This window comes from Myxocyprinus asiaticus, chromosome 2 (assembly GCF_019703515.2).
Source record: "Myxocyprinus asiaticus isolate MX2 ecotype Aquarium Trade chromosome 2, UBuf_Myxa_2, whole genome shotgun sequence".
Lineage (NCBI taxonomy): Eukaryota > Metazoa > Chordata > Actinopteri > Cypriniformes > Catostomidae > Myxocyprinus > Myxocyprinus asiaticus.
The window spans coordinates 24,044,318-24,058,104 of NC_059345.1; the positions used below are offsets into that span (position 1 = coordinate 24,044,318).

The 13,787-nt window shown below is 39.5% G+C and overlaps 1 protein-coding gene across 1 annotated transcript in view; it reads left to right on the top strand.

The window, feature by feature from the left end:
• Positions 1-2,824: 2,824 nt before the first annotated feature.
• The window catches only part of LOC127415869 (ciliated left-right organizer metallopeptidase), a 36,809-nt gene continuing 25,846 nt past the window's right edge, over positions 2,825-13,787 (top strand). The window contains exons 1-9 of the mRNA XM_051654882.1: positions 2,825-2,905; positions 3,021-3,114; positions 3,277-3,328; positions 4,261-4,410; positions 4,558-4,683; positions 4,782-4,866; positions 6,890-7,035; positions 7,274-7,457; positions 8,407-8,473. Coding sequence (XP_051510842.1) covers positions 2,857-2,905; positions 3,021-3,114; positions 3,277-3,328; positions 4,261-4,410; positions 4,558-4,683; positions 4,782-4,866; positions 6,890-7,035; positions 7,274-7,457; positions 8,407-8,473 — 953 coding nt within the window. The 5' untranslated portion in view covers positions 2,825-2,856. The remainder of the gene's footprint in view (positions 2,906-3,020; positions 3,115-3,276; positions 3,329-4,260; positions 4,411-4,557; positions 4,684-4,781; positions 4,867-6,889; positions 7,036-7,273; positions 7,458-8,406; positions 8,474-13,787) is intronic.

Here is a 13,787-nt window from a genome sequence, read left to right on the forward strand (position 1 = left end):
GTTGTCCTCGTGTACTTTTTATCTGTCATTTTTACATGGTGTGCTATTTGGTTGAATCTCATAAAACCTGTTAAGAAAATGTGACATTTCACTCCAAACTCCAAACTAAGAAATTTTGATTTTTTTTAAAGAAAAAAACAGACTATTAAGATTTTTATTTTATTTTGTGACATTAAATGTTAAACACATTTTCACCCCATTACCTTTATACAAAACAGCCCTCTAATTTCATTACTTCAATGCAAATTATATATATATATATATATATATATATATATATATATATATATATATATATATATATATATATTTGTTTTTAATTATTTATTTGAGAAAAGTGAAAAAAATCCTACTGGTTAAATTATAATTATACTAAAGGGAGTGTGAAATGTGACGTCACACACACACAAAAAAAAACCAAACAAAAAAACAATGTGCTATTAGCACTTCAAAGGCTGCACTGACAGTGGTGCCTCAGTTTCTTTACTTCCTGAGAAGGAGTATCTGATCTTTCAGCTTAAAGAGGAACACTGCAATGAAAAATTTGGAAAGCGTATTCGTAGATAGTGTATGAGGGGTATGATTGGATCGCCATCTCTGGATACAGGATTGATACTATGCTGGTAAGAAATCCATTTATCTGTGTAATCAAAAAAAAAAAAAAAAGAATATATTTGCCTAATTTAAAGTAAATTGCAGTGGACTGCTGTTGTTTTGAATTGCTAGTGTTTAATCCAATACATTATTTCTGTATTGTGAAAAGATTATGAAGAAAACCTGATTTAAAGGAATATTCCCAGGTTAAACGAGTTAAGTTCAATCGACAGCAGTTGTGGCATAACGTTGATTACCACAAAAAATAATTTTGAATCTTCCGTTCTTTAATAAAATCAGGTTATAGTGAGGCAATGGAAGTGAATGGGGGCCCATTTTTGGAGGGTTTAAAGGCAGAAATGCGAAGCTTATAATTTTATAAAAGCACTTGCATTAATTCCTCTGTTAAAACTTGTGTAATCTTTGAACTGTAAAATAGTTTAAATCATTTTTACAGTCGTTTTAGGGTTTGTTGACACTATATCGTCATGGCAATGAAATTGTAAAATTGGTTATAACTTTACACAGAAAATGTTAGTAAGCGATTTTATCACACTAAAATCATGGTAACCATTATTTTATAGCCATTGTTTATTTCTTGTGGCTATGCTTTTGAAACAGTATTTTAATGTTTATGTATTGGCCCCATTCACTTTCATTGTAAGCAGTGTTGGGATAACGCGTTATAAGTAACGCGCGTTAAGTAATGATTACTTTTTTTGAGAAACGAGTAAAGTAGCGCAATATTTTTTTATTTAGACCATAATATCTGAGTTACTTTTTAAATAAGTAACGCGTTGCTTTTGTACACCTCTCCTTTCCCCGTATTGCAAGAAATCAGGAGGAAAAGTGTGCAAACTTCGGGAAGGAGATGTAGTGCATGATGGCCATTGTAGTTCTAGAGGGTATTAGCCATGCTTATCAGCGATGGGCAGAGCACAAGTCTTTTAGGCCACCCTGAGATTTATGTTTTAAAAACTGCAAAATTATTGCTGGCAAAGGAATGTAAATCTGAACGCTTCAGTAGAATCCAGTTGTACTCATTTTCAGCAGATGATTTGATTTTGTTTTTGTGTGTGTGTGTGTGCACTGGAGCTTACATGAACAGCATCATAAACTTTGCCATTGTCATGACAATCACAGCAAGAGTTAAGAAATGTGTTCTCATAAGGCAACATTTTTTCAAAAATGTAACATTCGGGAAAGACGTGATTATACAGTTACATACAACGTGGAATGATCGCTGACTGTTTGTGCATCCAAATTGCTTTGTTTTAAAGCTGCCTGTAACTACTTCTCTAGGATCAGTTTGCATCCGAACTGCTTTGTGTTAAAGGATATAACATTCAACATTCCTTTGAGTGAAATGCGATTGATTCATGTGTAAATACACGCTGCATTAAAAAATTAGTAAACGTGTTTAGGCAGAGGGATTATAAGACTAGTCTTCCACTGGCCACGACATGATACACAGGGTGAAATACTTGCTCAATTCACTGACATATGCAGCCAAACTGCTCCGTGTTAGAGCTCCCTGTAACTGGGAGAATGGGATGAGAAAAGCTGACTCTTGATCAGTGACTCCAAGCAACGTTCTACACTGGTTGTAAGTGCCTCACTGGATCCCAGATTACTGCTTTTTTTAAAGAAATGGAGGGGCAAGTCAAAATGTATTTTGTGGTAATCAATATTAAGACACAAATGCTGTCGATTGAGCTGAACTTGTATTGAACTCAGAATATTCCTTTAAGTGAGATTTAATAGTCTCTCTTAAAAAGCAACTTTTGACATTAGTGCTTTAAAAAGCATGCAAGCAATAATGTAAGTACATTGTTTATATTGTTTCTGTACGTAAAACCTTTTTTTTTTTTAACAGGAGAAGACTTTTATTTCAACACCGAGTTGAATGATAAATCATTTTCTGTCTTTCATATGGTTTTACAGATTATGGCTTTTCTGCACTGTGTTTGTTTTGGCATACTACTGTTGCCATGGTTTTCATGTACTTGGGGGAAGTGCATCTTTGACAAAGTTCAGAGATCAATCAAAATTGTCTCCTCACCCACTGATCAATACAACTCTGCTTATTGGTCCAAGAGTGAAAATGCAATCAGCTATCAAACGCCCCAAAATTCTAAATCTCAGAGATCTCAAAGAACAGAAAGAGACATAGAATCCTTTGTTGGTGCTCAACCAATCAGGATCAAGACCTGGATTCCAAGAGAAAGCCCTGCCCTCTCAGATCATGAGAGTGAGAGATTAATGTCAGCAGTAAATGAGGCTGTGGGCAAAGTATCCAGTTTACTGTCAGGTGTGTTATTGATTCATGTAAAGTACAGAGGTAATCCCCATGACAACAACTGAGAATTTTTTTATCTGCATATTTTCTGCTTTAATAACTTATCTGGGAATGTTTGTTTTGAAAGTGAGACAAGTTCCAGATAGACTGCTCCTGAAAAGGGACATCAACAAATACTGCAAATTCATCTGGAGAAACACCAGCACCATCAACCACATGAAGTACTTTCCAGTCTCTCTCTCTCTCTCTCTCTACATTTCAGATACTTTAAATTACATTTTGTCATATATTTCTATCTATAATTCTCTTTTTTCAACAAATTCTCATTTTCACCTGAATTCCAAAATTCATTATAATGAGCCAATGAGTATCAATCTCCTTAGATGTGGTAGAGAGAATGAGAACTACAGATCGGAGAGCTGCCTTGGTGTGACTGTAAGTCTCCTTTCATACGTAAACACACACATTACTCAGAATATTGCTCTTCAAAATACATATATATGAGGTTGGGAGTAACGGAATACATGTAACGGGATTACGTATTTAAAATGCAAAATATAATTAACTGTATATTCAGATTACAGTTACAATTTAAATCATTGGTATTTAGAATACAGTTACATTCAAAAAATATTTTGATTACTGATGAGATTACTTTGCATTTTATTTTAATTTGTTTTATTTAATATTTAGTCCTTTCAGATGGAAAACATTTATACGTATACATGCAATCCAAAGAGCGTTTGTACTGTGGTGAAACACTTTCTTATGATGCGTTACATTCATGAGCAGACAGAGAAGTAAGTTTGAAATAAGTTTGGATCAGAAGAAATAGAAATAAACCTTGTGTAAATTATCAGCTTTATGCTAGGCTAAAATGCTATTTCTAGCCATTTTACATGCACATGTTACCAGGCACAATCAAAAAAATGTATCAAGAAAATACACGTTAGATCATGATTTTGTTTCTGTAGTAAGATCTTTGATATTATTCTTGATGGGAATTTTTGCATTGTTTTTCTAGAAAAATATCTAAAACTCCTTAAAACAAGATCAATTTGCTTTATCATGTTTTAGAAGAAACACTGTATAAGATATTTAGGTTTTTCAGAGAATGTATTTTTAACGTGTATTTTGTCTTACTCTACTGGCAGAGTTTTTATAGTCAAAACAAGTGAAAAAATCTACCAGTGCTGAAGAAGTAATCCAAAGTATTTAGAATACGTTACTGACCTTGAGTAATCTAATGAAATACATTACAAATTACATTTTACAGCATGTATTCTGTAATCTGTAGTGGAATACATTTCAAAAGTAACCCGCCCAACCATGTGTATATCTCAGCTCTGTCTGCTTTTAAATGACAGATCCCAGATGAGCACCTCAGTGGCTGTGCTGTTTATCCACATCCTGACAAGCCAGTCCCGAGAGATCTAAAGTCAGATGGGGTGGGAGTTCCTGACACTGACTTCCTGCTTTATATGTTCACTCACAACACAGATAAATGTCGAGCAGAGGTAGAGACTGAGTTTTGGTACATCCTGACATTAATAGAATTTTACAGTTGTGTCTCATACATAATCTGAGATGATTTAACTGATTAATAATAATGCAGGTTGTTGTATGATGTCTATGACACTTTTACACACCGTTGTATCTCTCAGTCCAGCGTACTGGCCTATTCTGCTCACTGTCAGACAGACTCTGATGGGCGACCTCTAGCAGGGGCCATGGTCATGTGTAGAGAGCAGCTCAGTGTGGAGAGATACACACATGAGCACCTTGTGCAGGTAACAGTATGTGTGTCTGAGAGAGAGATTATTGTGGTTATTTTGTGGAAACGTTATAAGTACATGATTAAGCCTTTGTCATATTTGTTGTTGTACAGACAGTGCTCCATGAGCTGTTCCATGTTCTGGGCTTCAGTAAAGAGCTCTTCAGTGGTTGGATGGATTGTTCTCTCTCCTCTCAGAGTTGGTATCACTGATTCACTTTCCCCTCATAGTATTGTATCACTAGGTGTGGTGATGTTTGTTACAGTATTCATACAGAGTGCAGCATGTACAGTAGGGTTTCCTAAATCTGTTTAGAGACACTAGGTGGGGTGAGTGATACCTCATGCATTTTGTGTTTTGGTTAGTGAGAGTAGATTAGTTTGGCCATCCTGGACACTAAAGATCTTTTTGTTCTAATATTTCATACATTATTTTATAGACAAATCTTGCTGAAAATGTGTGTGCCAAATATGGCATTTCTATCATTATTACATTGCATTTAATTATATATTATGCTCACCACAAAAATACTGAAATATATTTTTATAACATATATTTAGACTGGGAACTGATGTTTCTATGCATTTTTATGTATGCCTCCTGTTGTATTATTGTAAAAATAATCTATTTAAATTACAAGCTATCATGATTTCATCTTACTATAATAACTGTGAAAGCCTGATGTATCAAATGTGATACAAAAAAAATCACCTATTAAAAAAAAATTATATATATACACACACACACTTGCGCCAAAAGTTTGGAATAACGTACAGATTTTGCTCTTATGGAAAGATATTGGTAATTTTATTCACCAAAGTGGCATTCAGCTGATCACAATGTATAGTCAGGACATTAATAACGTGAAAAATTACTGTTACAATTTGAAAAAAATGTTCAGAACTTCTTAAACTACTTCAAAAAATCCTCCACGTGCAGCAATGACAGCTTTGCAGATCCTTGGCATTCTAGCTGTCAGTTTGTCCAGATACTCAGGTGACATTTCACCTCACGCTTCCTGTAGCACTTGCCATAGATGTGGCTGTCTTGTCGGGCACTGCACCTAACAGTCAAGCTGATCCCACAAAAGCTCAATGGGGTTAAAATCCATAACACTCTTTACCAATTATCTGTTGTCCAATGTCTGTGTTTCTTTGCCCACTCTAACCTTTTCTTTTTGTTTTTCTGTTTCAAAAGTGGCTTTTTCTTTGCAATTCTTCCCATAAGGCCTGCACCCCTGAGTCTTCTCTTTACTGTTGTACATGAAAATGGTGTTGAGCGGGTAGAATTCAATGAAGCTGTCAGCTGAGGACATGTGAGGCATCTATCTCTCAAACTAGAGACTTTGATGTACTTATCCTTTTGTTTAGTTGTACATCTGGCCTTCCACATCTCTTTCTGTCCTTGTTAGAGCCAGTTGTCCTTTGCCTTTGAAGACTGTAGTGTACACCTTTCGTATGAAATCTTCTGTTTTTTGGCAATTTCAAGCATTTTATAGCCTTCATTTCTCAAAACAATGATTGACTGATGAGTTTCTAGAGAAAGCCGTTTCTTTTTGGCTATTTTTGACCTAAAATTGACCTTAAGACATGCCAGTCTATTGCATACTGTGGAAACTCAAAAACAAACACGAAGACAATGTGAAGCTTCATTTAACGAACCAAACAGCTTTCAACTGTGTTTGATATAATGGCAAGTGATTTTCTAGAACCAAATTAGCAATTTAGCATGATTACTCAAGGATAAGGTGCTGGAGTGATGGCTGCTGGAAATGGGGCCTGTCTAGATTTGATCAAAAATGACTTTTTTCAAATAGTCAATACTTTTTGATCAGTTGAATGTCACTTTGGTGAATTAAAGTACCAATTTCCTTCCAAAACAGCAAAATCTATACATTATTCCAAACTTTTGGCCGCCAGTGTGTGTGTGTATATATATATATATATATATATTCATATATATATATTCATTTTTTAATATATGGAAACGTGCTCCATCAGCACATACATTGTGTCTCCAACTTCAAATATTGTGAATAATAATAAACCTTATTCCTAATTAAACCTCATCTGGTGAAATATATAAACAAAAGTAATATTAGTATAAATGTAATGTAACAACTTTTACACTTCTGGGCCACCTTGGGGTCGTAACATGCATAATACTTTAGCCCTGTAATAGCTTGCATATTGCTTGCAATTGTTGTTATTGTGTTATGAAGTAGGTCTGGACTGCTGGTCTCACAGTCAAGTGACTAGTACAGATGAGATGGGACAGGTTAGACTGTATTCTCCTACTGTGATCAGAGCAATGCAGAATCACCTCAACTATACTCACACTGGCATAGGAGCTCCGTTAGAGAACAAGGTACTCATAGAAGAACACACAATTACCATTTTCACACAAACACTAACTTAAGAACACCACTGATGTTCTAGTTCCTGACAAATGAATACATGCAATCGAACGATGTGTACATCATGCAAAAGACACATGATATGGGGTGAATTCAGGTAAATTCAGGTCACTCTTTTAGACAGTCATGTCAATGTCAAAGAGTAGCTCAATTTAGACAAAGACAAATCCTTTGTCCTGCTCCTCTCAGGATGCTGGTTCTGATGGTCTCTCTTCACACTGGGAGGCCCGTGTGCTGCAGGGATCCATCATGACAGCTTCACTGATGGAGCCGTCTCTGGTTCGGATTGATCCGGCCACACTTGCTGCCTTCCAGGATACAGGCTGGTACTCAGTCAACCTCAGTGGAGCTCAGAGCCTGGTGTGGGGAGAGGGTAAGGCATCCACTGTTAAGCCTAGAGTCCAGAACAAATCAACTGTTGAGCACAAAGGTGATTCTAGGTTGTGTTTCATCTTTTGTTTAGTTTTCATTCATTAGATTCTCATGTTCACTATGTGAAACTGTATACATGCTGTGAATTATGGGAGGTATGCAAAAGGAGACCCCCTGGAAAGCTAATTTGCACATTCTTAGGGGTCTCATTTAAAATCATGCGATTAATTAAATACTATGTTTAATTCAGTTATTTTTTAATGCTGCAGTAATGTGTATTTTCAATTTGACATCAGAATGTTTCATTCTGTTTGTTATTATTTTCTAAAACCTGTTCTGAATCTGAGCTGATCAGATACTCACAAGTATCACCCACAAGTGCTACAACGGCATGAAATGTGAACACCAGCAAAGTGGTAGGCCTACTGTGTTTATTGGCATCTAAACTAGTTTTTAGAAATTTGCAGGTCAGACACAAGTCAGTCAGACACTTGTGGATGCGGAAAACAGTGAGTCACGAAAATGTTATCAAAATGTCTATATTGTGTGAAAGTTTGCAAAGATAGAGATGTAAGCACAAAACAGTAGAAAAACAAGTCGTTTTATTGAAGGGGGAGAAAAAGATGACAGTTGTCTTTTTCCTGTCAAATTTCCTATATATTATTTATTTATTTATTTTATTATGGGCAGAAAAAGTTTTTCTGCATATTTTTTCCATTTCCCCTGGGATTGTTTTACCTTCATTCACAAGTTGCTCCTTATGGGAAATACCTGGAATTTTAATTTTAATAAAGGCCTGTGTTATACATTTTTATATTAAGGTATTATGATAAATATATTTATCATCATTTTTATTTCTAAATATATTTTGTTGCCTGCTTTTCCAAAATCAGTCCCCCACAGTCCTCTTGTGTTTTGGTGTGTGTGTTCGTGTACTGTATGTTTTTTAGGTGAAGGTGGTCAGTTTGGGTCTCTCTCTACTTGTCATAATTCCTCAACCTTTTTTTGCACAGGCAGGTAGTCAAACTCTCCTATTTATGAAACTTTGAATAATCACAGGCATTTAGGCATTGATTTGAATTTGTGATTTTTTTTCATGTTTAAATGGAAAGGTAAAAATGGCTTTTCTAAAGTTGTTTTTCACTATTCATTTTTTTTTTCCTGAAAAATTATTTTATTGTTAAAAATTAGTTAAAGGGTTAGTTCACAATCCGTGTATTTTCCGTTCATTCCATATCCGTTTTGAAATCAGAAAAACAAAAAAACAACTTGTCTTTTTATTTATTTTATTTATCAATTGGTAAATTATTCACTAAAAGCATTATGCATTTGGAAAATTAAGTTCCAATTATCTGTAACTCATCTGTAGGCTGTTATTTCCCGAAATGTCCACGGAAGTTCGCATTTAACCTACAATGTTCTGCGCTTCACTTCAGATTAACTGCAGATAATGCTGGCTGTTGCATTAGGACTGATGCCTGCTTTTCTCAAGCATTTTATGCTATCGAGTGTTTATTTAGCCATGAAAAAGATATTAAGATATTATATATATATATATATATATATATATATATATATATATAGCCTATATATTAGGGGTGTAACAGTTCTCTGTTAAAAAAAAAAAAACCGGCACCCCTGGTTCGGTAAGCATTGGCACTGTGGTCGGTTCACTTCAAGTTTGACGCATCTGGAGCACAAGGTTTGGTGAAAAAAATTAAGCGTCAAATAGACAGGCACAGTTACAACCTCCGCTAATGCACCTCAATGGATCTGTAGATGGATACACTCCGCCTTTGTTTCACATGAGTCAACTTGATGACATCACAGTTCTGCAAGCCTTGTGCGTAGATGAATATTGCAAGCGGAGAAAAGGAGATGCTGATAGAGAAGACCCCTGCGTTTCTCCTTCCTGGGAACATTTTCTTTTTGCAGTCAATTACTACAGCGATGGTCAAAAAACGTTTACAAAACAGGCACTGTTTGCAAACATTGCTCCGCACGAGTGCCATATACTGGTAATATTTGTCAATAATGCGCGCGAGGGTTTAAAACATGCACAAGTGGCCCTGGCCTGTGGACCACCTTAAACATGAAGGGCTGAAGTGCCAAGTACCAACAAGTGATCCGCGCATTGGTATCCTTCATGCAGTGGAGTTCTTCCTGTTTCCTCGCACGTGAGCATCAATAATGCGCTTTGATTAATGCCATTAAAATGCGTTACAGTAATACATTGATACATAATTAATAATTTACTCCGACATCACCCAGGGAAAGAGTCGCATGTGAGCCGAAACTGCACACACTCCCCTTCATTTTTAAGTATGCACTCTGTGCTAATTCGAACAGATGTGAAACAATAACTAAAACTCTTGGGCTGTTCATTGCCATATGTGGGATTTCCACGTATGTTTAAAATACTTGTAGAGGAATCAACAATAAGGAAGCGGGAAGCGGGGTGGCAGTCCAGGTAAATCAAGCTTTTTATTTAAGCGTTTCCAGCTCCACACTCAAAGCATTGGCTTTTCAGCTTCACAATCAAAGTATTGGCTTTTCAGCTTCACATTCAAAGTATTGGCTTTTCAGCTTCACAAACAAAGTATTGGCTTTTCAGCTTGCAACTTCGGATGTGTGTCTGTCTCTGACTCTCTCTCTCTCTCTCACTGGCGTTCTCGGCGGCCTTTTCAAGCCCATCTCCGTCGTCACTGTAAAGAGACATAGGTGTTATGTATCATTAATCCCTTACCGCTTCCTTTCTCCCCAGCGACAGACACATGACCACGTCCCGCTCCACATACCCCCACCGCCCGACTCAGCCTCGGGCAACGTCCGGCCTGCCAACTCCCCCCCCCCATTCCTGGAGAGGAAATCAGCCACAACCATCTGTGGCCCTGGCCTGTGGACCACCTTAAACTTGAAGGGGTGAAGTGCCAAGTACCAACGAGTGATCCACGTATTGGTATCCTTCATGCAGTGGAGCCACTGAAGTGGGGTGTGATCCAAGTGGAGGATGAAGGCCCGCCCCAGCAGGTAGTAGCGGAGGGTTAGGACCGCCCACCTGATGGCAAGGCACTCTTTCTTGATGGTGCTGTACTTAGTCTCTCTCAAAGAGAGCTTACGACTAATGTACAGCACGGGGCGCTCCACACCCTCCACCTCCTGTGAGAGTACGACCCCCAAACCTGTAAAATAAAGGGGAGAGAGAAGTTAGGAGCATGTAAAAGTGGCCCGCCACAGAGTGCAGATTTCACTCTCGTGAAAGCCTGTTGGCATGCCTCCGTCCACTGGACCGGATCTATGCCCCCTTTTTAGTGAGATCAGTCAAGGTGCTGGTGACATTGGAAAAATTATGGACAAACCTTCTGTAATAGCCAGCCAGCCCCATGAACTGCCTCACCTCCTTTTTGGACTTGGGACGTGGGCAGGCCGCTATCATTGCGGTCTTATCAATTTTGGGATGTACCTGCCCATGACCCAAGTGGAATCCCAGGTACCGTACTTCCATGGGTTTGAGTGTCCTGTGTCACTCGATACAACCGGTCCCTAATATTTGAAAAATACGAATATGTGAGGGCGACGTCAGGCTGGAGCTGCTGGCCATCGATTACTCTCACTTGGTCAAAGGCGTGCCTAAGGGTTTCGTCACATGACTGCTCTAGAGGGAAGTCCCCCTACGGGAATTCCCTAAGGGCAGGAATGCCGGAGGATTCCCCCACTGCGTCATTCTGACACTGAGCGTATGCAGATGGCCCCAGCCCTGCCTCCCCAGCCATCGCGTCACACATCACACCATGTTTTTGGTTCGCAGGACCCATCCACACACAATACTTTTAATAATCTTTTAAACCCCGGCCAATTGGTTCCCAGAATCAGTGGATGGGTGAGGCGGGAATTAACTGCGGCCTCCACTCGATGCTTTACTCCCCGAAATTGAATAACGGTAGTCACTACCGGGTATTTGTGAACATCCCCATGCACACACCTCACTATCACCTTGTGTTTTGTATCCAAAGCCCCGTCATGAACCAAGCTGTGGTGGATCGAGGTTTGATTACAACCCGAATCCACCAGGGGTTGGTATGTATGCCCCTTAATTTTTACCGGTATCCTGTATGTCCCTGCTCGACCGGGGGCAGACTGTGGCGTGTCGGGGACCCGAATCCACATCTCCACCTTCTTCAATGGACGGCGGTCTTGTATGCGACCTGGCTCCCCGCAACCCCGACAGACTGGCCCAGACTTCCCGGCTACACCCGTGGCTGCGGACACATCAACCTAGGAAGGACGACGGAGAGGGGTAGGGGGCCGGTGCATAGTGCAGCCCATGAGGGCGGGGCGCCAGTTTGGGTGGAACCACTCCCCGTTTCTGGGGAGCGGGTGTAGGGTGAGAGGGAGGAGAGGCAGGGGCAAGAGGAGGAGTAAGAGGGAGTGAGAGAGAGAGAGAGAGAGAACTGGACTGTGGCTCGCCGACTTCTGGGTAGGCCGCCATGTGGGCTTCGGCCAGCTGTATGGCATCATCCACCGACGTGGGGCGATGGCACTGGACCCATTCCGCTGTTCCTCGGGGCAGGTGAATGGTTAGGTACTCCAGCACCATCAGGTCGATAAGATCCTCCACGCCGTGCCCTTCCTTGGCCAGCACCCATCTACGGCAGGCATCACGGAGCTGTTGGGCAAACGCGAACGGACGGCCGGCGTCGCTCAATGTGAGGAAGTGGAATCGCTGACAGTGTTGTTTGGGGCTCCAATCAACCCGTTGCAGGACAGCGGTCTTCAGCTTGACATAGTCCAGACGGTCCTCAGCTGGAAGTTGCTGCGCTGCAAGCTGGGCCTCCCTGGAAAACAGCGACAGCAGGTGAAGGGCCCATTGGGTTCGCGGCCAGCCGGAGGCAGTGGCCGACTGCTCGAAAAAACTCAGGTATGCCTCCGGCTCGTACTGGGGGCCCATCTTTTGGAGCAACAGCTGTGGCTTCATGGAGAAGCTCCTGGAGGTGCCATCCTTGCGTGAGGATGGCTTGGTGGTGGGACTCCTGGATGCTGGCAAGGGCACGGAAGACTTGTCCAGCGGTGAGGTGTCCATGGCGACCAGTCTTCTTCCTTATCCCGGGTTTCGGCACCAGTGTAGAGGAATCAACAATAAGGAATCAGGAAGCGGGGTGGCAGTCCAGGTAAATCAAGCATTTTATTTAAGCGTTTCCAGCTCCACACTCAGAGCATTGGCTTTTCAGCTTCACATTCAAAGTATTGGCTTTTAAGCTTCACAAACAAAGTATTGGCTTTTCAGCTTGCATCTTCGGGTGTGTGTTTGTCTCTGACTCTCACTGGCATTCTCGGCGGCCTTTTCAAGCCCATCTCCGTCGTCACTATAACGAGACACAGGTGTTACGTATCATTAATCACCAGGTGATGACCCTTACCGCTTCCTCTCTCCCCAACGACAGACACATGACCACGTCCCACTCCACAATACTCAAGCAGCATTATCACAACATCCCTTCTCGTATGCATTTTAATAGCAAGGTTATTCCTTTTATAGTGATGTACAGCTTCCGTATATTGAATATATGTTGAGATGAGTTTGAAATTCACTTTATGTTGATGCATGTAGCGTAACAGTGCAGGTAGTAAGTTATAATGTTGATTTAGTAATTTGAGATTTTTTTTTTTTATTACATTTTTTTTAGTTAAGGACCCTGACAAAATTAACCATGGTTTTACTAGAATAATATTGTTGTAACCATGACTGCTGTCTCCATGGTTTTCTGAGCAGAAATCATGGTTTTGATACAATTAAGCATGGATGTATAACAGTAATACTGTATTTTCCAAATAGTAACCATGATCTTACTATACTGTATATTGTAACCATGGCAGTAACCATGTTAATTTTGTGGTTAATATGAATAGTATGGTTATTATTATTATGGTTACTGTTGTAAAACCATGATTGTTATTTAAGGGCAAACCTGTTGAAGTGTTTACCAAATAGATTATTCTTTGGATTTGGCAGTAATATTTTCTTTTCTTTGAACAAAGCAAATACCAAACCGTGACCCTAAAACCATGACACAAACCGAACCGTGAGAAATACGAACTGTTACACACCTATATATATATATATATATATATATATATATATATATATATATATATATATATATATATATATACACCGATCAGCCACAACATTAAAACCACCTGCCTAATATTGTGTAGGTCCCCTCGTGCTGCCAAAACAGCACAGAATAGCATTCTGAGATGATATTCTTCTAACCACAATTGTACAGAGTAGTTATCTGAGTTACCTTAGACTTTGTCAGTTCGAACCAGT